Source organism: Ranitomeya variabilis, chromosome 2 (assembly GCF_051348905.1).
Source record: "Ranitomeya variabilis isolate aRanVar5 chromosome 2, aRanVar5.hap1, whole genome shotgun sequence".
In the NCBI taxonomy this organism is placed as follows: Eukaryota; Metazoa; Chordata; class Amphibia; order Anura; family Dendrobatidae; genus Ranitomeya; species Ranitomeya variabilis.
The window spans coordinates 352745015-352769412 of NC_135233.1; the positions used below are offsets into that span (position 1 = coordinate 352745015).

At 44.6% G+C, this 24398-nt stretch overlaps 1 protein-coding gene across 1 annotated transcript in view; it reads left to right on the top strand.

Annotated features, from left to right (window-relative positions):
- LOC143805871 (cytochrome P450 2F2-like) overlaps positions 1-24398 on the top strand; it is an 84824-nt gene that overhangs the window by 56551 nt on the left and 3875 nt on the right. The window contains exon 5 of the mRNA XM_077285602.1: positions 1754-1914. Coding sequence (XP_077141717.1) covers positions 1754-1914 — 161 coding nt within the window. The remainder of the gene's footprint in view (positions 1-1753; positions 1915-24398) is intronic.

A 24398-nucleotide genomic window follows, 5' to 3' on the forward strand; every position in this document is an offset into this window, starting at 1 on the left:
CAACCGCCGCCGCGGTGTGGGCCCCCGACTTCGTGTTGGGGATTTGGTTTGGTTGTCTTCTCGGTATGTCCCTCTGAAGGTTTCCTCTCCTAAGTTTAAGCCTCGCTTTATTGGTCCTTATAAAATTTTGGAAGTTCTTAACCCGGTTTCTTTTCGTTTGGATCTTCCGGTGTCGTTTGCCATTCACAACGTGTTCCATAGGTCTTTGTTGCGGCGGTACGTTGTGCCTGTGGTTCCTGCTGTTGAGCCTCCTGCTCCGGTGTTGGTTGAGGGCGAGTTGGAGTACGTGGTAGAGAAGATCTTGGATTCTCGTCTCTCTAGACGGAGGCTTCAGTATTTGGTCAAATGGAAGGGCTATGGTCAGGAGGATAATTCCTGGGTGGCCGCCTCTGATGTTCATGCGGCCGATTTGGTTCGTGCCTTCCACGCTGCTCATCCTGGTCGCCCTGGTGGTCTTGGTGAGGGTTCGGCGACCCCTCCTTAAAGGGGGGGTACTGTTGTGAACTATACTTCTTGGCTCCCTCTTGTGGTCACTAGTGTTTTGGCACTTGGATTGTCTTTTACCAGGTTGGTACTCACCTGCTTCGTTAGGCCTGGGGTGTTGCTATTTAAACTTCCTGGATTCTCAGTCCAGTGCCTGGCATCGTTGTAATCAGTTCATTTCTGTTTGCTCCTGTCTTCAGGTCCTGGTTCTTTGCAAGATAAGCTAAGTCCTGCTTCCTTATTTTTTGTTATTTTGCTTTGTTCATATTTTTGTCCAGCTTGTACAAAATGTGATTCCTGATATTGCTGGAAGCTCTAGGGGGCTGATATTCTTCCCCCTCACCGTTAGTCGGTTTGGGGGTTCTTGGATATTCAGCGTGGATATTTTGCAGGGTTTTTTGCTGACCATATAAGTCATCTTACTATTTTCTGCTATTAGTCAGTGGGCCTCTCTTTGCTAAAATCTAGTTCATTCTTACGTTTGTCTTTTCTTCTTACCTCACCGTTATTATTTGTTGGGGGCTTGTATTACTTTGGGGTCTTTTCTCTGGAGGCAAGAGAGGTCTTATTTTCCCTGATAGGGTTAGTTAGTTCTCCGGCTGGTGCGAGACGTCTAGGATCAACGTAGGCACGTTCCCCGCCTACTGTTAGTGTTTGTGCTAGGATCAGCTATATGGTCAGCCTAGTTACCACGTCCCTATGAGCTGGTATTTATGTTTGCAGACTTTTGCTGTAATCTCTGAGATCCTTGCCATTGGGATCATAACACATTCCCTCCTTCTGTTCCTGATTATTTTCAGTTCTAGTTGGTGGTAAAGGTCAGTGTTACTGTGCTTCTGAGGAGGTTAATGCTTTGGTGCCCAGGTGTGGTGTGTTTGCCCTCTCTGATGTTTGTGTAGCTGGTCACCAGCTGGGTTGCCGCTCGCCACCTGGAAAGGACTCTGCAAAAGTTGCCCATTGCCAGAACCGGGAGGCGGGTGAAGAGTATACCTTGCCCTCAAGGTTGCGCAGAAGTGCGACAGCTAGCACCAAGTGTGACCGACACACTGCTCTTGCTGGCTAGCAGTAGGTCATTTCACCATCACTCAGTATAATATTGTGAGGCACCATTAATGAGAGCCAGCTGATGAGCCCTGTGTGATCATCACAACTGACTACAACAGTAAACCTAGTTATGCCACACAACTAACCCTGTTTAAAAAACATGACATCAATTCTGTGAATCCTGAACTTTAACGTTTGATTTACCTATTTGTATGTGTCATTTTAGGATCCCCTATAGATCCCAATTACCACATATTACGTGCTATGTCCAATGTTGTTTGCTCTGTGGTATTTGGTAATCGGTTTGAATATCAAGATGAAAATTTCCAAAAGCTTGTAAAATGTGTTCAAGACAACTTCAAAGTTATGAGCTCTCGCTGGGGAATAGTAAGTATAACCTTAGATTTAAGATCACATTTCATATACATTACATTTCCAGTTAAAGAATCATGTGCTCAGCATGTGCGTGTAGTGTATGATTTTGCACTAAGGAGCTATAGGTGCTCTGTGTACCATATGTAAAGTCTGTCAAAAGCCTCTAGGTCAGTAAGACAACCTTGGACAGACTGAGCGCTAGTCAATACAACTGGCAGAACCCAGAGGAAAACCCCAACTTTCACCCTTAATCTCCTATACCGGCATCTGTAATTACATTGGGGTCCCCTAGGTTACTTTCACAAAGTGGCTGTTGGCCAGAGGAGGGAACCCAAGACAAGTATAGTTAATTAGAGATTGGTCAGATTCAGGAGGGAGTACAGCACAGAAGAAATTCAAGTCAAGGGGGACAGCAGGGGTCAGATACCATAAAGTCAGTCCAGAGAGAAGTCAGATAATCCCAGGTCAGAATCAGGAGGGAAAGCAGAATGAGGTTAAATCAGTGCAAGTTGGGTCTATATCTGTCCAGGGAGCTTCTAGGCACAATATCTGTCAACTAAGGTTGAAAGCTTTGAGTTTATATAGAGTGTGGTACTGCCCCATTGGCCACAGTAGACAGATGATTATCCCTGAATGGCTGCTGGACAGCACACATTCTCATTAGCCTTGGCTTAGTTGTACCACAGATCTTGGCCAGACTAATCTGTGGCACCCCAGGAGTCCGGATGCCACAATGGGGGAGGTGATGTCATGCCTGGAAACAAGGAGAGATCCCTTAGTCAGGTAATACTGATATGCAACACCGTTCTGACTCCAGGCCAGAAGGGGGAGCTCTAAACCCGGCTTCAGTGTAGTTTCCTATATATTCTGGCTTTAGGAGGAGTTAGAAGAGTCTACTAGGGACAGTGAGAGGAGAGGAGGCAAAAGGAGAGGAGCCTGGGGTCTGGAGCTGTGAGTGGGCTCACCTTAGAGGAAAATGCCAAGAGACTGGACACAGGGGTCCATGGTGGTGTGGGAGTTGCAGACCCAGCCACTGAAACCAGAGGGCAGGAGATTGCAAGTCTCCTGTTCCATCCAACACCTGCAGGTACCACAGCAAGTGAAGAGCCTGGGTCTGCCAGAGAAAGGACAGTGCCCATGAAAAGTTCAAGTTGTCAGCCATACAGATTGAGAATACAGACAGAGAGGACTTGCGCAGAGCTTCAGGCAGCAAGGGTCAGATGTACAGCACAGTGGGAAGGCCTCCGAACCCACCTGGTTAAGTGCATCCCAAGCTTTTTCCAGGCTGCCCGGACGCCATTACCAACTGCTCCCTGTACCCTGAGCTGTACCTGAATTCTACCAGTAAAAGTTAAAGGAAATTTTTATCCCTGTGTCCTGCAATTTTTTCCTGCACCCTCACTCCTGCACCCCACTGTCAACCATCCCTCTTACCAGCTACACCGAGAGCCCTGGGGACCAAGCTCCACCTGTGGGGAGCTACACCATCTAAGCTGCAAAACCATCAGCCCCAGAGGACCCCTTTTAAGCAGCGTCGGCCATTCCTGGCCAAGTACCACAGGTGGCACCACGAACACTACTACGTTAGACTTTATTCCCATTTTCATTAACCACCTATTACTGGATGCCCAGGGCCACGGACCGGGTCACTGCCACCGTGACCACCCCTTCAAGAACAGAACCGGCCCGGTACCGAGTACCCCACGGTCCTAGCGGGTGCTCCAACTCCCTGGCTGGGCAGCATGTGTGTTGTCCAAAGGTACATCACCTTTATTACCAACGTCACTTGTAGTGGGAACATAGTGACTGAAACAGATGTAGATGGAGCAGGGAAGAGATGTGACAATATTACGGTATGGGGTCACTACGTCTTTTTCTGGTGGGTCCTCTCAGAAACCTGAAAAGGCACTTAATAAATGCTAAATATAAGGAAGATTTACGCTGCAGTATTACAATGACTTGATGTGCACACGTTCTGGCTTTTGAGCTTTTTTAACCCCTTAAGCCCCAAGGGTGGTTTGCACGTTAATGACCGGGCCAATTTTTACAATTCTGACCACTGTCCCTTTATGAGGTTATAACTCGGGAACGCTTCAACAGATCTTGGTGATTCTAACATTGTTTCTCGTGACATATTTTACTTCATGATAGTGGTAAAATTTCTTCAATATAACTTGCGTTTATTTGTGAAAAAAATGGAAATTTGGTGAAAATTTAGAAAATTTTGCAATTTTCCCACTTTGAATTTTTATACCCTTAAATCACTGAGATATGTCACACAAAATAATTAATAAGTAACATTTCCCACATGTCTCGTTTACATCAGCACAATTATGGAACCAACATTTTTTTTTGTTAGGGAGTTATAAGGGTTAAAATTTGACCAGCAATTTCTCATTTTTACAACACCAATATTTTTTAGGGACCACATCACATTTGAAGTCATTTTGAGGGGTCTATATGATAGAGAATAATCAAGTGTGACACCATTCTAAAAACTGAACCCCTCAAAGTGCTCAAAACCACATTCAAGAAGTTTATTAACCCTTCAGGTGTTTTACAGGAATTTTTGGAATGTTTAAAAAAAATGAACATTTAACTTTTTTTCACAAAAAATTTACTTCAGCTCCAATTTGCTTTAATTTACCAAGGGTAACAGGAGAAAATGGACCCCAAAAGTTGTTGTACAATTTGTTCTGAGTACGCTGATACCCCATATGTGAGGGTTAACTGTTATGACCTGGTGGTAACGGAGCAGCACTGATATGACCTGGTGGGAACGGAGCAGCGCTGATATTACCTGGTGGGTACGGAGCAGCACTGATATGACCTGGTGGGTAAAATAGATCATGGACAAGCTCTGAGGAGGTGGCAGCTTTACTGACCGCAATCGCTAATCCTAACACAAACACTAGAAATAGCCGTGGGACGTTCCTGTCACTCCCTAGACGCCTCTTCACAGCCTAAGAACTAATTACCCCTAAAGATGGAAATAGAAAACTATCTCGCCTCAGAGAAATTCCCAAAAGGAAAGACAGCCCCCCACATATATTGACTGTGAGTGGAGAGGGAAATGACAAACGCAGGGATGAAAACAGATTTTAGCAAAGGAGGCCAACTCTGACTAGATAGACAGAAATAGGAAAGGGCACTGTGCAGTCAGTATATAAAACCTAAAAATCCACGCAGAGATTACAAAAATAACCACACCGACTCACGGTGTGGAGGGGCAATTCTGCTTCCCCAGAGCTTCCAGCTAGCCTGAATATTTCATAATGACAAGCTGGACAAAAAGAGACATAACTTAAAACTGAGCAGTGAGTACAAGAACTAGCAAGAACTTATCTTATGCTGACATGGACAGGCCATCAGGGAAATCCAAGGAGAGGACTGAGTCTAACCTAGAAAAACATTGACAGCTGGCATGAATTACAGACCAGAGCCCTGTTAAATAGCAAGGCCAAGGGAGCCGATTAGTGAAGTCAGCTGCCAGGCCAAACTCCAGGAGCAGCAGTTCCACTCGAAACCACCAGAGGGAGCCCAAGGGCAGAACTCCCAAAAGTACCATTCATAACCACAGGAGGGAGCCCAAGAACGGAATTCACAACAGTACCCCCCCCCTTGAGGAGGGGTCACCGAACCCTCACCAGAGCCCCCAGGCCGATCAGGACGAGCCAGATGAAAAGCACGAACCAAATCGGCCGCATGGACATCGGAGGCAAAAACACAAGAATTATCCTCCTGGCCATAACCCTTCCACTTGACCAGATACTGAAGTTTCCGCCTCGAAAGACGAGAATCCAAAATCTTCTCCACCACATAGTCCAACTCCCCGTCAACCAACACCGGAGCAGGAGGGTCAACGGAGGGAACCATGGGCACCACATATCTCCGCAACAAAGATCTATGGAACACATTATGAATGGAAAAAGAAGCAGGAAGGGCCAAACGAAAAGACACCGGATTTATAATTTCAGAAATCTTATAAGGACCAATAAAACGAGGCTTGAACTTAGGGGAAGAAACCTTCATAGGAACATGACGAGAAGACAACCAGACCAAATCCCCAACACGAAGCCGGGGACCAACGCACCGACGGCGGTTAGCAAAACGTTGAGCCTTTTCCTGAGACAACGTTAAATTGTCCACCACTTGAGTCCTCCAAATCCGCTGCAACCTGTCCACCACAGAATCCACACCAGGACAGTCCGAAGGCTCAACCTGCCCCGAAGAAAAACGAGGATGAAAACCGAAGTTACAAAAAAAAGGCGAAACCAAGGTGGCCGAACTGGCCCGATTATTAAGGGCAAACTCGGCCAACGGCAAGAAGGCCACCCAATCATCCTGATTCGCAGACACAAAGCATCTCAAATAGGTTTCCAAGGTCTGATTGGTTCGCTCAGTTTGGCCATTTGTCTGAGGATGAAATGCCGAAGAAAAAGACAACTCAATGCCCACTCTAGCACAAAAGGACCGCCAAAACCTAGACACAAACTGGGAACCTCTATCAGACACAATATTCTCCGGAATGCCATGCAAAGGATCCACATGCTGAAAAAATAATGGAACCAAATCAGAGGAGGAAGGCAACTTAGGCAAAGGTACCAAATGGACCATTTTAGAAAACCGGTCACAAACCACCCAGATGACAGACATCTTCTGAGAGACAGGAAGATCAGAAATAAAATCCATGGAAATATGCGTCCAGGGCCTCTCAGGAACCGGCAAAGGCAACAGCAACCCACTAGCACTAGAACAGCAGGGCTTGGCCCGGGCACAGGTCCCACAGGACTGCACAAAAGAACGCACATCCCGCGACAAGGAAGGCCACCAAAAGGACCTGGCAACCAAATCTCTGGTACCAAAAATTCCCGGATGACCAGCCAATACAGAACAATGAATCTCAGAAATTACCTTACTAGTCCATCTATCAGGAACAAACAGTTTCCCCACAGGACAGCGGTCAGGTCTATCAGCCTGAAACTCCTGAAGCACCCGCCGCAAATCAGGGGAGATGGCAGAAAGAATCACCCCCTCCTTGAGAATACTAGCCGGCTCAAGGACTCCCAGAGAATCAGGCAAAAAGCTCCTAGACAGGGCATCAGCCTTCACATTCTTAGATCCCGGAAGATACGAGACCACAAAATCAAAACGGGAGAAAAACAAAGACCATCGAGCCTGTCTAGGATTCAACCGCTTGGCAGACTCGAGGTAAATCAGATTCTTATGATCGGTCAAGACCACAACGCGATGCTTAGCTCCCTCAAGCCAATGACGCCACTCCTCAAATGCCCACTTCATAGCCAACAACTCTCGATTGCCGACATCATAATTACGCTCAGCAGGCGAAAACTTTCTGGAGAAGAAAGCACATGGTTTCATCAAAGAGCCATCAGAACTTCTCTGAGACAAAACGGCTCCTGCCCCAATCTCAGAAGCGTCAACCTCAACCTGAAAAGGGAGAGAAACATCTGGCTGACGCAACACAGGGGCAGAAGTAAAACGACGCTTAAGCTCCTGAAAGGCTTCCACAACCGCAAAGGACCAATTCACCACATCAGCACCTTTCTTGGTCAAATCGGTCAGAGGTTTAACCACAGTAGAAAAATTAGCAATGAAGCGGCGATAAAAATTAGCAAAGCCCAAAAATTTCTGAAGGCTCTTCACAGATGTAGGTTGAGTCCAATCATGAATGGCCTGGACCTTAACAGGGTCCATTTCAATAGCCGAGGGTGAAAAAATGAAACCCAAAAAAGAAACCTTCTGAACTCCAAAAAGGCACTTAGACCCCTTCACAAACAGTGCATTAGCACGAAGGACCGGAAATACCATCCTGACCTGCTTCACATGAGACTCCCAATCATTGGAGAAAACCAAGATATCATCCAAATATACAATCATAAATTTATCCAGATACTCCCGAAAAATATCATGCATAAAGGACTGAAACACAGATGGAGCATTAGAGAGCCCGAAAGGCATCACCAGATATTCAAAATGGCCTTCGGGCGTATTAAATGCTGTTTTCCATTCATCACCCTGTTTAATACGAACAAGATTATACGCCCCTCGAAGGTCGATCTTGGTAAACCAGCTAGCCCCTTTAATCCGAGCAAACAAATCAGAAAGTAAAGGTAAAGGGTACTGGAATTTGACCGTGATCTTATTGAGAAGGCGATAATCTATACAGGGCCTCAAGGAGCCATCCTTCTTGGCAACAAAAAAGAACCCCGCTCCCAACGGTGACAAAGACGGGCAAATATGCCCCTTCTCTAAGGACTCCTTTACATAACTCCGCATAGCGGCGTGCTCTGGCACAGACAGATTGAAAAGTCGACCCTTAGGGAACTTACAGCCAGGAATCAAATTAATAGCACAGTCACAGTCCCTATGAGGAGGCAGGGAACTAGACTTAGGCTCATCAATTATATCCTGGAAATCTGACAAAAACTCAGGAACTTCAGAAGAAGGGGATGAGGAAGTTGACATCACAGGAATATCACTATGTATCCCTTGGCAACCCCAACTAGTCACAGACATAGATTTCCAATCCAGCACCGGATTATGTACCTGTAACCATGGAAAACCCAGCACAACAAATCATGCAAATTATGCAACACCAAAAAGCGAATATTTTCCTGATGTGCTGGAGCCATGTACATGGTCAAATGTGTCCAGTACTGAGGTTTATTCTTGGCCAATGGCGTAGCATCAATCCCCCTCAAGGGAATAGGGCTCTGCAAAGGCTCCAAGGAAAAACCACAGCGCCTGGCAAAGTCTAAGTCCATTAAGTTCAGGGCAGCGCCAGAATCCGCAAATGCCATTACAGAAAAGGACGAAATTTAGGCTGTATAGTACTAATGGCAACAGACCTAGCGACCTTCTTAGTACGCTTAGGACAATCAGAAACAGCATGAGCAGAATCACCACAGTAAAAACACAGCCCATTCTGACGTCTGAATTCCTGCCGTTCTGCTCCAGTCAAAGTCCCATCACATTGCATAGGCTCAAGACTCTGCCCAGAGGACACCGCCATATGGTGCACCACCTTACGCTCACGCAGGCGCCGATCAATCTGAATGGCCAAAGACATTGATTCGTTCAAACCAGCAGGTGTGGGGAACCCCACCATAACATCCGTAAGGGCTTCACAAAGACCCTTTCTGAAAATAGCTGCCAGGGCATCCTCATTCCATTTTGTAAGCACAGACCACTTTCTAAATTTCTGGCAGTAAATTTCTGCTGCTTCCTGATCCTGACACAGAGCCAGCAAGATTTTTTCTGCCTGATCCACAGAATTAGGTTCATCATAAAGCAGTCCAAGTGCTTAAAAAAATGCATCTACATTGAGCAATGCAGGATTCCCTGGCTCAAGGGAGAATGTCCAGTCTTGCGGGTCTCCACGGAGCAGAGAAATAACAATCTTCACCTGCTGAACGGAGTCACCAGAGGAACGGGGTCTCAGAGCAAAAAACAATCTGCAATTATTTTTGAAGTTCAAAAATTTAGATCTATCCCCAGAAAACAAATCAGGAATTGGAATTCTAGGCTCAGAAACCGGAGTCTGAACAACATAATCTTGGATACTCTGTACCCTTGCAGCGAGATGATCAACACGCGAGGACAGACCCTGAACCTCCATATCAGTACCCAAATCCTGAACCACCCAAAGATTAAGGGGAAAAAAAAGACAAAACAAGCTACAAAAAAAAAAAAAAGACTCAGAACTTTCTTTTCCCTCTTTAGAGATGTATTTAACACATTGTGGGCCAGCTGTACTGTTATGACCTGGTGGTAACGAAGCAGCACTGATATGACCTGGTGGGAACGGAGCAGCGCTGATATGACCTGGTGGGTACGGAGTAGCACTGAAATGACCTGGTGGGTAAAATAGATCATGGACAAGCTCTGAGGAGGTGGTAGCTTTACTGACCGCAATCCCTAATCCTAACAAACACTAGAAATAGCCGTGGGACGTTCCTGTCACTCCCTAGACGCCTCTTCACAGCCTAAGAACTAACTACCCCTAAAGATGGAAATAGAAAACTATCTCGCCTCAGAGAAATTCCCAAAAGGAAAGACAGCCCCCCACATATATTGACTGTGAGTGGAGAGGGAAATGACAAACGCAGGGATGAAAACAGATTTTAACAAAGGAGGCCAACTCTGACTAGATAGACAGAAATAGGAAAGGGCACTGTGCGGTCAGTATATAAAACCTAAAAATCCACGCAGAGATTACAAAAATAACCTCCACACCGACTCACGGTGTGGAGGGGCAATTCTGCTTCCCCAGAGCTTCCAGCTAGCCTGAATATTTCATAATAACAAGCTGGACAAAAAGAGACATAACTTAAAACTGAGCAGTAAGTACAAGAACTAGCAAGAACTTATGCTGACATGGACAGGCCATCAGGGAAATCTAAGGAGAGGACTGAGTCTAACCTAGAAAAACATTGACAGCTGGCATGAATTACAGACCAGAGCCCTGTTAAATAGCAAGGCCAAGGGAGCCGATTAGTGAAGTCAGCTGCCAGGCCAAACTTCAGGAGCAGCAGTTCCACTCGAAACCACCAGAGGGAGCCCAAGGGTAGAACTCCCAAAAGTACCATTCATAACCACAGGAGGGATCCCAAGAACGGAATTCACAACAGTAAACCACTGTTTTGGTGTATGGCAGAGCTCGGAAGGGAAGGAGCACCCTATCCCAAACACACCCCTAACCCTAATCCCAACCATAACCCTAACCACACCCCTAACCCTGACACATCCTTACCCTAATTCCAACCGTAAATGTAATCCAAACCCTAACCCTAACTTTAGCCCCAACCCTAACTTTAGCCCCAACCCTAACTCTAACTTTAGCCCCAACCCTAACCCTAACTTTAGCCCCAACCCTAACTGTATCCCTAACCTTAACTTTAGCCCCAACCCTAACCTTAACTTTAGCCCCAGCCCTAAACCTAACTTTAGCCCCAGCCCTAACTGTAGCCCTAACCCTAACTGTAGCCTTTACCCTAGCTCCAACCCTAGCCCCAACCCTAACCCTAGCCCCACCCCTAATCTCAACCCTAACCCCAACCCTAAACCTAACCCTAGCCCCAACCCTAGCCCCAACCCTAGCCCTAGCCCTAACCCTAGCCCTAACCCTAGCCCTAACCCTAACACTAGCCCTAACCCTAACCCTAACCGTAGCCCTAACCCTAGCCCTAAACCTAACCCTAGCTCTAACCCTAATCCTAGCCCTAACCCTAGCCCTAGCCCTAACCCTAGCCCTAACCCTAACCCTAGCCCTAACCCTAGCCCTAATCCTAGCCCTAACCCTAGCCCTAACCCTAAACCTAACCCTAATGGGAAAATGGAAATATATACATTTTTTACATTTTTTTATGTTTCCCTAACTAAGGGGGTGATGAAGGGGGGTTTGATTTACTTTTATAGCGGGTTTTTTAGTGGATTTTTATGATCGACAGCTGTCACACACTAAAAGACGCTTTTTATTGCAAAAAAATATTTTTGCATTATCACATTTTGTGACCTATAAGTTTTCCATATTTTGGTCCACAGAGTCATGTGAGGTCTTGTTTTTTGCGGGACGAGTTGCCGTTTTTATTGGTACCACATTTAGGCATGTGACATTTTTTGATCGCTTTTTATTCCGATTTTTGTGAGGCAGAACGACCAAAAACCAGCTATTCATGAATTTCTTTTTTTTTTTTTTTGGGGGGGAGCGTTTATAGCGTCCAATGTTTGGTAAAATGGATAAAGCAATTTTATTCTTCGGGTCAGTACGATTACAGCGATGCCTCGTTTACATAATTTTTTTATGTTTTGGCGCTTTTATACGATAAAAACTATTTTATAGAAAAAAATAATTATTTTTGCATCGCTTTATTCTGAGGATTATAACTTTTTCACTTTTTTTGCTGATGATGCTGTATGGTGGCTCATTTTTTCGGGACAAGATGACGTTTTCTGCGGTACCATGGTTATTTATATCCATCTTTTTGATTGCGTGTTATTCCACTTTTTGTTTGGCGGTATGATAATAAAGCGCTGTTTTTTGCCTCGTTTTTTTTTACGGTGTTCACTGAAGGGGTTAACTAGCGGAACAGTTTTATACGTCGGGTTGTTACGGACGCGGCGATACTAAATATGTGAACTTTTATGGTTTTCTTTTTTTATTTACATAAAGAAATGTATTTATGGGAACAATATATATATATTTTTTTTTCTTTATTTAGGAATTTTTTTAAATTTTTTTTTACACATTAAAAAAAAAAATGTTTAAAACTTTTTTACTTTGTCCCAGGAGGGACATCACTGTATAGTGACAGATCGCTGATCTGACACTTTGCAGAGCACTGTGTCAGATCAGCGATCTGACATGCAGGGCTCCTGGCTTACCAGCGCTTGCTCTGAGCAGGCACTTGGTAAGCCACCTCCCTGCACGACCGGAAGTAGCCCCGCGGCCATTTTGGATCCGGGGCCTGCAGGGAGGAGATGCTCGGTACAAGGTGAGCACATCGCCTTGTACCAATCGTCTCAGGGAAGCACGCAGGGAGCCCCCTCCCTGCGCGATGCTTCACTGTACCGCCGAACACTGCAATCATGTTTGATCGCAGTGTGCCGGGGGTTAAGGTCACGGACCGCTCCCGGCACATAGTGCCAGATGTCAGCTGTGATAGTCAGCTGACACCCGGCCGCGATTGGCCGCGCTCCCCCCATGAGCGCGGCCGATCGCATATGACGTACTATCCCATCACTGGGAATTAAGTCCCAGGTCACCTTGACGGGATAGTACGTCATATAGGATTAAGGGGTTAAAGCAATTTAGGCTTTCAGAGAAGTAAAGTAGTTAAAAGAAGTGACCTGACAATTCTTCATTCAGCTTTCACTACATTATATGTAAAAATAAACAAAAATCCACTGCCAGTGAAGACTATGCAAAAAGCGCTGAAGAAACTACTGAAAAGGCTCTCCAGGACAAAAGACCCCAGCTTGTCCTGAAGCATCTTCCTCCTGTAAAACTCGGCGATTACGCAAATTGTACGTAACCGGGTATGGTTCTTCTATAGCAATGTTTCCTTACTACTCTTACTGGTTCATTGTTGGCCAAACTACATTGCAGAGTAGCTGACATTTATAGGACACAAGGATCGACCTGTAGAAGAAAATTGTTTCTCCGAAAATAAGACAGGGTCTTGCATTATTTGTTGCTCCGAAAGATGGGTTAGCGCTTATTTTCCGGGAATGTCCAATTTTTTTTGCACGAACAACAGTCTATATTTCTTTTTGAGCAAAAAAAAACAAAAACATTTATTTAAATATAATCATGTGAGAAAAGAAATCGGAGGCGTTTCCCTCTGGTGGGATGAATCCTCAAACAGATGTCAGATGTGAACCACTCCTTCGGGTGATGTCCAGAATGGTGAAGACACTTTGTATTTGCCAAATTAAATTCATTTAAACCATGAGTATTAAAGATTTTTTCATACTTGCGATAATTCAAAAGGCATAAAAAACTTTAAATAGGTATTAAAATAACAACGCGTTTTTACTCTAAAAGAGCCTTCCTCAGGTGCCTGAAGCAAATTGACTTGTGGGGAGTTTTACACCCCTATCCAATGTGGGTGCAGTTACAAGTGTGAAAACTTTTATGTGTTTCCACTTACCTACAACAAATTCATGTGTAACAAAAAAAGACCCATATGTTCTGACCAGAGCTTCTCAAAAGGATATTAAATAAACTCCTTTTCTAAAAACTATGTAGTTTCACCTTGCTAAGTGGAGAGAAAAAAAAAATGTAAACAACAAAAAAATGATAATAATAAATAAATAATAAATAAATATCCTATCGTTGCCACTTTTTTCCTTTTTAAAACCCTACAGAATTGTTTCGTCCCATATTCAGTTTGCATATTCCTCTCCTTAACATGTGTTATATGTGGTTTCCCAAGCATTGGGGGATTCAATTACCACACCAAATTGTGCACAAGAGAGAGAGGGAAAGGATTCTAAAGCCAGATCTCTGTTGGTGCAACTGTAGACACTAGTCTCTGCATGCTGCAGAGCCTCCACCATCCCACTGAGATGCAATAGAGGCGGTCCTGATCAAACCAACCATCTGAACCAAGGTAATGAGGGAACCAGTTGGTATAGGGCAGGGGTGGGAAACCTTTCACGTGGCCCACGGGCAGGACCTCGGAGTCCACAATGCTTGGGAGGCAGCTGTATCCTGCCAGCTGCCGGCCCTTTAACCCCCAAGTGCATGGTATGCAGCGTTCATTACAGAATGCTGCCTGCACATGAATGATGATGTCATCAGGGTGTTCGGGGTTAGTGCCCAATGCACTCTCATCCTCCTGTCCAGGAAGAGGAGCTGTTACCAGAGAGATCTCTGTGCCAGCAGCTCTGTTCCTGTCTGCTGGTGAGTCGTGATTTCTATGTCCGCAGCTCTGGTCCTTTCTGCTGGTGATCTCTGCCCCTGAGCTATGTGCCCCTCTGTGATCTCTGTGGCCCCCCAGTTATGTGCCCCAATATTATCTCTGTGCCCCCCCCAACTATATGGCCCCCTGTGATCTGTGTCTCCCAGCTATGTGCCTCCATGTGATCTCTGTGACCCCCTGTGATCTCTGTGGCCCAAGTTATTTGCCCCCTGTGATCTCTTTGGCCCTAGTTATGTGCCCCCCTGTGATCTCTGTTCCCCATAGCTATATCCCCCTGTAATTCCTGTGCCTCCAGCTATGTGCCTCCGTTGATTTCTGTGACCCCCCAGCTATGTGCCCCTTGTGATCTCTGTTTCCCTTGTGATCTCTGTGCCCCCCTTCCTGTGATCTTTGTGCCACCCCTTGTTGATCTATTCCCCCTTTGATCTCTCTACTCCCCCAGCTATATGCCCCCCTGTGATTCCTGTGCCTTTCAGCTATATGCCCCTGTGATCTCTGTGCCCCTAGATATGTGCACCCCAGTGGTCTCTGTGGCTCACAACTTTGTGCCCCCGTGTGATCTATGTACCCCCTGTGATATTTGTGCTCCCATGTGTTCTCTGTGCCCCCTGTGATCCCTGTCCCCTCCAGCTATGTGCCCCTCTGTGATCTCTGAGCCCCCTGTGATCTTCATGCCACCCCCCGGTGAACTATCTGTCCCCCTGGTGATCTAGGAGTCCCACCCGGTGATCTTTGTGCCTGCCTGGTGATGCCTGTCCCCCCAGTGCTGTATATCCCTCCCAGGGCTGTATGTGCCCCCAAGTGATATGTATATCCCCCGAGTACTGTATTTCCCCCCCAGTGCTGTATATCCTCCCACCTGTGATGTACAGTATATAGCTCCCAGTGATGTGTGACCCCACCAGTGATGTATTTTCCCCCCAAAGGACATATATTCCCCAGTGCTGTCTGTGCTTCTTAGTAATGTATATAGCCCCTCAGTGTTGTCTTTTCCCCCCAGCCTTCCCGGTGATGAATATGTGTGGCCCCTGAATGATGGTAGAAATTTCCAAATGGCCCCCGACTGGAAAAAGGTTCCCCACCCCTGGTATAAGGGAATACATAGTCAAGTAGCTGCGAGATAACCTAATGTTTTTAATAGATTCTGTATTAGAATGTCTACTTATCTGAATGGGATACAGTTGTAAATTTAAGTAGTTTCTCTGAATGTCTTAACAGGAGCATTCAATACAAGACAGAAAAAGAGACAAAAAAAAAAATTTAAAAATACAAAAAATATATATATGCTGTATATAATCATGTTATCACATACTGGATCATCAACATAACTCTTGAAAACTCTGAATTCCATCACAAATTTTTTTAGATCCTATTTTCTTTTTCCAGGTAGGTTATTGCACCTACAACAATCTACTTTTTACACAGGCTGATAGAGAATGATGGGGTTAGAAGGATCACCAAGGCCACGTTCACACGTTCAGTATTTGGTCAGTTTTTTAACTGACTCAGTTTTTTTCTTGTATTTGGAGCATTTTATTGGGCCATCAACATTTATGGAGCATTATATGGGGCATATTTTTGCATGGAGCATCTTATGGGGCCATCAACCTTTATGGAGCAGCATATGGGGCATATTACTCTATGGAGCATTTTATGGGGCCATCAACCTTTATGGAGCATCTTATGGGGTATATTATTCTAAGGAGCATCTTATGGGGCCATCAGCCTTTATGGAGCAGCACAGCACACTCAGCGACGCTGCAGCGATATAGACAACGAGCCAATAGCTGCAGCGTCGCTGTTTAGGTCGCTGGGGAGCTGTCACACAGCTCTCTCCAGCGACCAACGATCAGGGGAACAACTTCGGCATCGTTGAAACTGTCTTCAATGATGCCAAAGTCCCCCTGCAGCACCCGGGTAACCAGGGTAAACATTGGATTACTAAGTGCAGGGCCGCGCTTAGTAACCCGATATTTACCCTGGTTACCATTGTAAAAGTTAAAAAAAAAACACTACATACTCACCTTCTGATGTCTGTCACGTCCCCCGCTGGCGGCTTCCCTGCACTGAATGTGTCAGCGCCGGCCGGCCGTAAAGCAGAGCACAGCGGTGATGTCACACCCTCACCTGTGACCTCTTTCCTTGTAATCAGTGTGTGTGCATAAAAGCTGAGTGAGTTTCTGGGATCCAGACAGACTCTTGCATCTTTCACCCAGCCACTGACGTTTTTGGATTGTGAGGCATGGGGAAAGCAAAAGAATTGTCAATGGATCTACGGGAAAAAGTAGTGGAACTATATAAAACAGGAAAGTGATGCAAAAAGATATCGAAGGAATTATTAATTCCAGTCAGCAGCATTCAAACTGTGATTAACAAATGAAACATCAGGGGCTCTGTTAAAACAAAACCACGGACAGGTAAACCAACAAAAATTTTATCCACAACTGCCAGGAAAATTGTTCGGGATACAAAGAAAAACCCACAAATAACATCAGCTGAAATACAGGACTCTCTATTTGGAGAGAGGTCAACAAGGCCTATCATGAAAGGAACACCATTCCTACTGTAAAGCGCAGAGGTGGATTGCTGATGTATTGGGGATGTGTGAGCTACAAAAGGCACGGGAAACTTGGTCAAAGTTGAAGAAAATTTGAATGCAGCACGTTATCAACAAATATTGGAGGCAAATTTGCAATCAGCCCAGAAGCTGCCATGGTACTTGGACGTTCCAACATGACAATGATCCAAAACACAAGGAGAAGTCGACCTGCCATTGGCTACAGCAGAACAAAGTGAAGGTTCTGGAGTGGCCACCTGTTATGATTCAGTGACTTTGGAGCCGCATGAACTTTCTCTGGAGAAGGTGGAAACTGCACTGACCGCAAAACCTGAACTAACACCGCAACTAGAAGTAGCCGTGGGGTGTGCCTAACAAACCCTAGACACCTCGACACAGCCGGAGGACTAAATACCCCTATAGATGGAAATAGGAATACTACCTTGCCTCAGAGCAGAACCCCAAAGGATAGGCAGCCCCCACGAATATTGACTGTGAGTAGGAGAGGAAAGACACACGCAGGCAGAAAACAGGATTCAGCAAAAGAGGCCACTCTAGCTAAATAGGGAAAGATAGGACAGAATACTAAGCGGTCAGTATTAAAACCCTTCCAACAATATCCACAGCAGATAATACAAAAAGTTCCACAATCTAACTAAAGACATGGAATGTATATCTGCCACTCCAGAGAATCCAACAAGACTGAGAAAATACTGACACAATCTAAGCTGGACAAAAAACAATGAATAGCACAGAATTATTAAGCACACAGCATGTGTGCCACAGAAACAAAACCAGACACTTATCTTTGCTGATTTGGCAGAAGGCAGAAGGAACCAAACCAGGACCAAAACCTCCCAACAACCATGGACAACTTGCAAGGACTAATGAATCCTGCACGCCTAAATACCCCAGTCAGAACTGCAATCAGCAGATACACCTGACCAGGACTGCAACCCAGGGACAACTGCATTACCACCTACAACCACCGGAGGGAGCCCAAAAGCAGAATTCACAACAGTACCCCCCCCATGGCAAACTCGGCCAATGGCAAAAAGGCCACCCAATCATCCTGATCAGCAGACACAAAGCATCTCAAATAAGTTTCCAAGGTCTGATTAATTCGCTCGGTTTGGCCATTTGTCTGAGGATGAAATGCAGAGGAAAAAGATAAATCAATGCCCAGCCTAGCACAAAACGCCCGCCAAAACAGACACAATATTCTCCGGAATACCATGCAAACGAACCACATGCTGAAAAAACAACGAAACCAAATCTGAAGAGGAAGGCAATTTAGGCAAAGGCACCAAATGAACCATCTTAGAAAACCGGTCACAAACAACCCAGATAAACGACGGCAATGGCAAAAGCAACCCACTAGCACGGGAACAACAAGGCTTGGCCCGCGCACAAGTCCCACAGGACTGCACAAAAGAACGCACATCTTGTGATAAAGAAGGCCACCAAAAGGACCTACCAACCAAGTCTCTGGTACCAAAAATACCGGGATGACCAGCCAACACAGAACAGTGAACCTCAGAAATCACTCTACTAGTCCATCTGTCAGGAACAAACAGTTTCCCCACTGGACAGCGATCAGGTCTGTCAGCCTGAAATTCCTGAAGAACCCGTCGTAAATCAGGGGAAATAGCAGAAAGAAACACCCCTTCTTTCAGAGTGCCGATCGGTTCAAGGACCTCAGGAGAATCAGGCAAAAAAGTCCTAGAAAGGGCATCAGCCTTAATATTCTTAGAACCCGGAAGATACGAGACCACAAAATCAAAACGGGAAAAAAACAAGGACCATCGAGCCTGTCTAGGATTCAGCCGTTTGGCAGACTCGAGATAAATCAAATTCTTATGATCGGTCAAGACCAAAATACAGTGCTTAGCTCCCTCAAGCCAATGTCGCCATTCCTCAAACGCCCACTTCATAGCCAACAACTCCCGATTGCCAACATCATAATTGCGTTCAGCAGGCGAAAATTTATGGGAAAAGAATGCACACAGTTTCATCAAGGAACCAACAGGATCCCTCTGGGACAAAACGGCCCCTACGCCAATCTCAGAAGCGTCAATCTCAACCTGAAACGGAAGAGAAACATCCAGTTGGCGCAACACCGGAGCAGAAGTAAATCGACGTTTAAGCTCCTGAAAGGCAGAAACAGCCGCAGAGGACCAATTCGCCACATCAGCGCCTTTCTTTGTCAAATCGGTCAAGGGTTTAACCACGCTGGAAAAGTTAGCAATGAAACGGCGATAAAAATTTGCAATACCCAAAAATTTCTGAAGGCTCTTTACGGACGTGGGTTGAATCCAATCATGAATGGCCTGAACCTTAACCGGATCCATCTCAATAGATGAAGGAGAAAAAATAAAACCCAAAAAAGAAACCTTCTGCACCCCAAAGAGACACTTAGACCCCTTCACAAACAAAGCATTGTCACGAAGGATCTGAAATACCATCCTGACCTGTTCCACATGAGACTCCCAATCATCAGAAAAAATCAAAATATCGTCCAAATATACAATCAAGAATTTTGATCAATATAAGTCCGGAAGATATCATGCATGAAAGATTGAAAAACAGATGGAGCATTAGTGAGCCCGAACGGCATCACAAGGTATTCAAAATGACCTTCGGGCATATTGAATGCAGTTTTCCATTCATCACCCTGCTTAATACGAACAAGATTATACGCCCCCCGAAGGTCAATCTTCATAAACCAACTAGCCACCTTAATCCTAGCAAACAAATCGGAAAGCAAAGGTAAAGGTTATTGAAACTTGACCATGATCTTATTCAAGAGGCGATAATCAATACAGGATCTCAAGGAGCCATCCTTCTTAGCAACAAAAAAAATCCCGCTCCCATCGGTGAAGAAGATGGCCGAATATGCTCTTTCTCCAAAGACTCCTTAACATAACTCCGCATAGCGGTATGTTCAGGCACAGACAGGTTGAAGAGTCGGCCCTTAGGAAACTTACAGCCTGGAATCAAATCAATCGCACAATCACAGTCCCTGTGCGGTGGAAGAGAACTGGACTTTGGCTCATCGAATACATCCTGAAAATCAGACAAAAACTCTGGAATTTCGGAAGAGGAAGAAGAGGAGATGGACATTAAAGGAACATCATTATGAACCCCCTGACAACCCCAACTAGTCACAGACATAGACTTCCAATCCAACACAGGATTATGTACCTGCAACCACGGAAAACCCAGCACGATAGCATCATGTAAATTATGCAATACCAGAAATCGACAATCTTCCTGATGGGCTGGCGCCATGCGCATGGTCACCTGTGTCCAAAACTGGGGCTTATTTTTAGCCAAACGTGTAGCATCAATGCCCCTTAAAGGAATAAGGTTCTGCAAAGGCTGCAAGGGGAAACCACAACGCCTGGCAAACTCAAGGTCTATTAAGTTCAAAGCGGCGCCTGAATCCACAAATGCCAAGACAGAAAATGATGACAATGAGCAGATCAAGGACACCGATAACAGAAATTTAGGTTGTACAGTACTGATGGTAAATGAACTAGCGATCCTTTTTGTCCGCTTAGGGCAGACTGAAATGATATGAGAAGCGTCGCCACAATAATAACACAACCTATTCTGACGTCTGAGTCCTTGTCGTTCTGTCCTAGACAGAATCCTATCACACTGCATTGGCTCAGGACTCTGCTCTGAGGACAACGCCACAGCGCGCACAGTTCTGCGCTCCCGCAAGCGCCGATCAATCTGAATGGCCAAAGACATAGAATCACTCAGACCGACAGGCGTGGGAAACCCCACCATAACATCTTTAACGGATTCAGAAAGACCCTTTCTGAAAATTGCGGCCAAAGCATCATCATTCCATTTAGTCAACACAGACCATTTTCTAAATTTCTGACAATACAATTCAGCCGCCTCTTGACCCTGAGATAGGGCCAACAAGGTCTTCTCCGCTTGATCCACAGAATTAGGTTCATCATATAATAGTTCTAAAGTCTGAAAAAAGGAATCTACATTAAGCAAAGCCGGATTCCCAGATTCCAGGGAAAATGCCCAATCCTGTGGATCACCACGCAGCAGGGAAATGACAATTTTAACCTGCTGCATGGAATCCCCAGAGGATCGAGGTCTCAAAGCAAAAAACAGTTTACAGTTGTTTTTAAAACTCAAAAATTTGGACCTGTCAATAAAAAACAAATCAGGAGTAGGAATCTTCGGCTCTAAAACAGGAGTCTGAAAAATATAATCAGAAATACCCTGTACCCTAGCAGCAAGCTGGTCTACACGAGAAGCTAATTACTGAAGTGAACATCCATGCTAACACAAGACTCCTTAGCCACCCAGAGAAAAAGAGGGAAGAAAAGGCAAAACAAACTGCAGGAAAAAAAAATGACTCAACACCTTTCTTCCCTTCTTCTGAGATGCATTTAACTCATAGTGGGCCAGTTGTACTGTTATGATCCGGTGACTTTGGAGCCACATGAACTTTCTCTGGAGTAGGTGGAAACTGTACTGACCGCAAAACTGAACTAACACCGCAACTAGAAGTAGCCGTGGGGTGTGCCTAACAAACCCTAGACACCTCGACACAGCCGGAGGACTAAATATCCCTATAGATGGAAATAGGAATACTACCTTGCCTCAGAGCAGAACCCCAAAGGATAGGCAGCCCCCCACGAATATTGACTGTGAGTAGGAGAGGAAAGACACACGCAGGCAGAAAGCAGGATTCAGCAAAAGAGGCCACTCTAGCTAAATAGGGAAAGATAGGACAGAATACTAAGCGGTCAGTATTAAAACCCTTCCAACAATATCCACAGCAGATAATACAAAAAGTTCCACAATCTAACTAAAGACATGGAATGTATATCTGCCACTCCAGAGAATCCAACAAGACTGAGAAAATACTGACACAATCTAAGCTGGACAAAAAACAATGAATAGCACAGAATTATTAAGCACACAGCATGTGTGCCACAGAAACAAAACCAGACACTTATCTTTGCTGATTTGGCAGAAGGCAGAAGGAACCAAACCAGGACCAAAACCTCCCAACAACCATGGACAACTGGCAAGGACTAATGAATCCTGCACGCCTAAATACCCCAGTCAGAACTGCAATCAGCAGATACACCTGACCAGGACTGCAACCCAGGGACAACTGCATTACCACCTACAACCACCGGAGGGAGCCCAAAAGCAGAATTCACAACAGCCACCTCAGTGTCCTGACCTCAATATCATTGAGCCACTCTGGGGAGATCTCAAGTATGCAGTTCATGCTAGACAGCCCAGGAATTTACAGGAACTGGAGGTTTTTTGCCAAGAAGAGTGGGCAGCTTTACCATCTGAGAAAATAAATAACGTTATCCACAACTACCACAAAAGATTTCAAGCTGTCATTCATCTTAGATGGGGCAATACACAGTGTTAAGAAATGAGGTAAGTGAACTTTTGATCAAGGTCATTTAGATGTTTTGGGTTGTCATTATGATTTAAATAGAGAAAACACAGTAGTTTGACAATAAATGGCTTCACCCAACCACTAACCATGAGTGGAGAAATAGTTTTGGTGTTATTCATATTCTCTGAAAAAAGACCAATAAAGCAAAAATTCTGCTGGGGCGTGTAAACTTTTGAGCACAACTGTATATATACACACACTGAACATACATACAGTGGGGCAAAAAAGTATTTAGTCAGTCAGCAATAGTGCAAGTTCCACCACTTAAAAAGATGAGAGGCGTCTGTAATTTACATCATAGGTAGACCTCAACTATGGGAGACAAACTGAGAAAAAAAATCCAGAAAATCACATTGTCTGTTTTTTTATCATTTTATTTGCATTTTATAGTGGAAAATAAGTATTTGGTCAGAAACAAAATTTCATCTCAATACTTTGTAATAAATCCTTTGTTGGCAATGACAGAGGTCAAATGTTTTCTGTAAGTCTTCACAAGGTTGCCACACACTGTTGTTGGTATTTTGGCCCATTCCTCCATGCAGATCTCCTCTAGAGCAGTGATGTTTTTGGCTTTTCGCTTGGCAACACGGACTTTCAACTCCCTCCAAAGGTTTTCTATAGGGTTGAGATCTGGAGACTGGCTAGGCCACTCCAGGACCTTGAAATGCTTGCCGGAGTGACAACCTCTATGGTTGTCACTGTCGGATTGCTATGAGCACCGCCTGGTGGTTGGCGCTTATAGTAAGTGAGCAATTCTGAGACATACAGGTTGATCATTGCTTGTATGTAGCTGAGCTGATTGGATTATGGCAACTTCTAGTCTCCCATGGAGACTATTGAAGCACGCCAAGAGTAAAAAAAATGTTTTAAACAATATTAAAAAAATAAAAAAATATATAAAAGTTCAAATAACCCCCAAATCAAACATACACACCCGTGGTCAAAATTGTTGGTACCCCTTGTTTAATGACAGAAAAACTCACAATGGTCACAGAAATAACTTGAATCTGACAAAAGTAATAATAAATAAAAGATCTATGAAAATGAACAAATGAAAGTGAAACATTGCTTTTCAACCATGCTTCCACAGAATTAAAGAAAAAAAAAAACAACTTGTGAAATAGGCCTGGACAGAAATGATGGTAGCCTTAACTTAATATTCTGTTGCACAACCTTTTTGAGGCAATCACTGCAATCAAACGATTGCCCATTTCTTCCTAACATCGGCCTTGACTGTAACTAGGGCTTATTTTTGGAGTAGGGCTTATATTACAAGCATACTCTAAAATCCTGTAAAATCATGCTAGTGCTTATTTTCAGGGTAGGTCTTATTTTCGGCGAAACACTTTATTATCTGCATTGCAGCCCTAAATCTTTCAATACATTAGGCTACCAGCAATGCTAGAATTTCTATAAAGCTGATATATTCTAGATGACAAGGGATGCTGGCATTACCCTTGTCACAAGCCTAGACTTCCTTTACTTTACGTTGAACTTCTTTATTCATATCACCACACTGGACAAAACATTCAGATCACTAAGCTGCTTTAGACCTCCATGTATGAGCTACAAATAGCTTTGTTCTGTCCTCATTAAATGAGGCAGGCTCATGTAGCTATACAGGCAGATAAACCGCTATACTGAGGTCCAATAAGGTGACTGTGGTTGAGTGTGTGCTTTTATTGAATGTGATAGTATATTGACGTGGTGAAACTGTAAACAACTATAATACATACAATCAGTGCATTATACAGCAGAAATACATATTAAACATGTTATACATTGTGCATGAAGGTTTACAACACTAGTAACTGGCCTGGGGTACGACTGACTAAGCTAAGCTAACATTAGAGCAGAATTTACCTATAGAAAGCATAAATACATACCAGCAATGCAATCACAAGGGGACTGAAAATGTAGGTATTCCCTCTTAAATACAGAATGAAAGAAAATGGAGGAAAATGGAGGCTCAGCTACCATAATGCATTGCAAAGGGGAGGGAAATCAGAAATAAGAACCAGAAAATAGG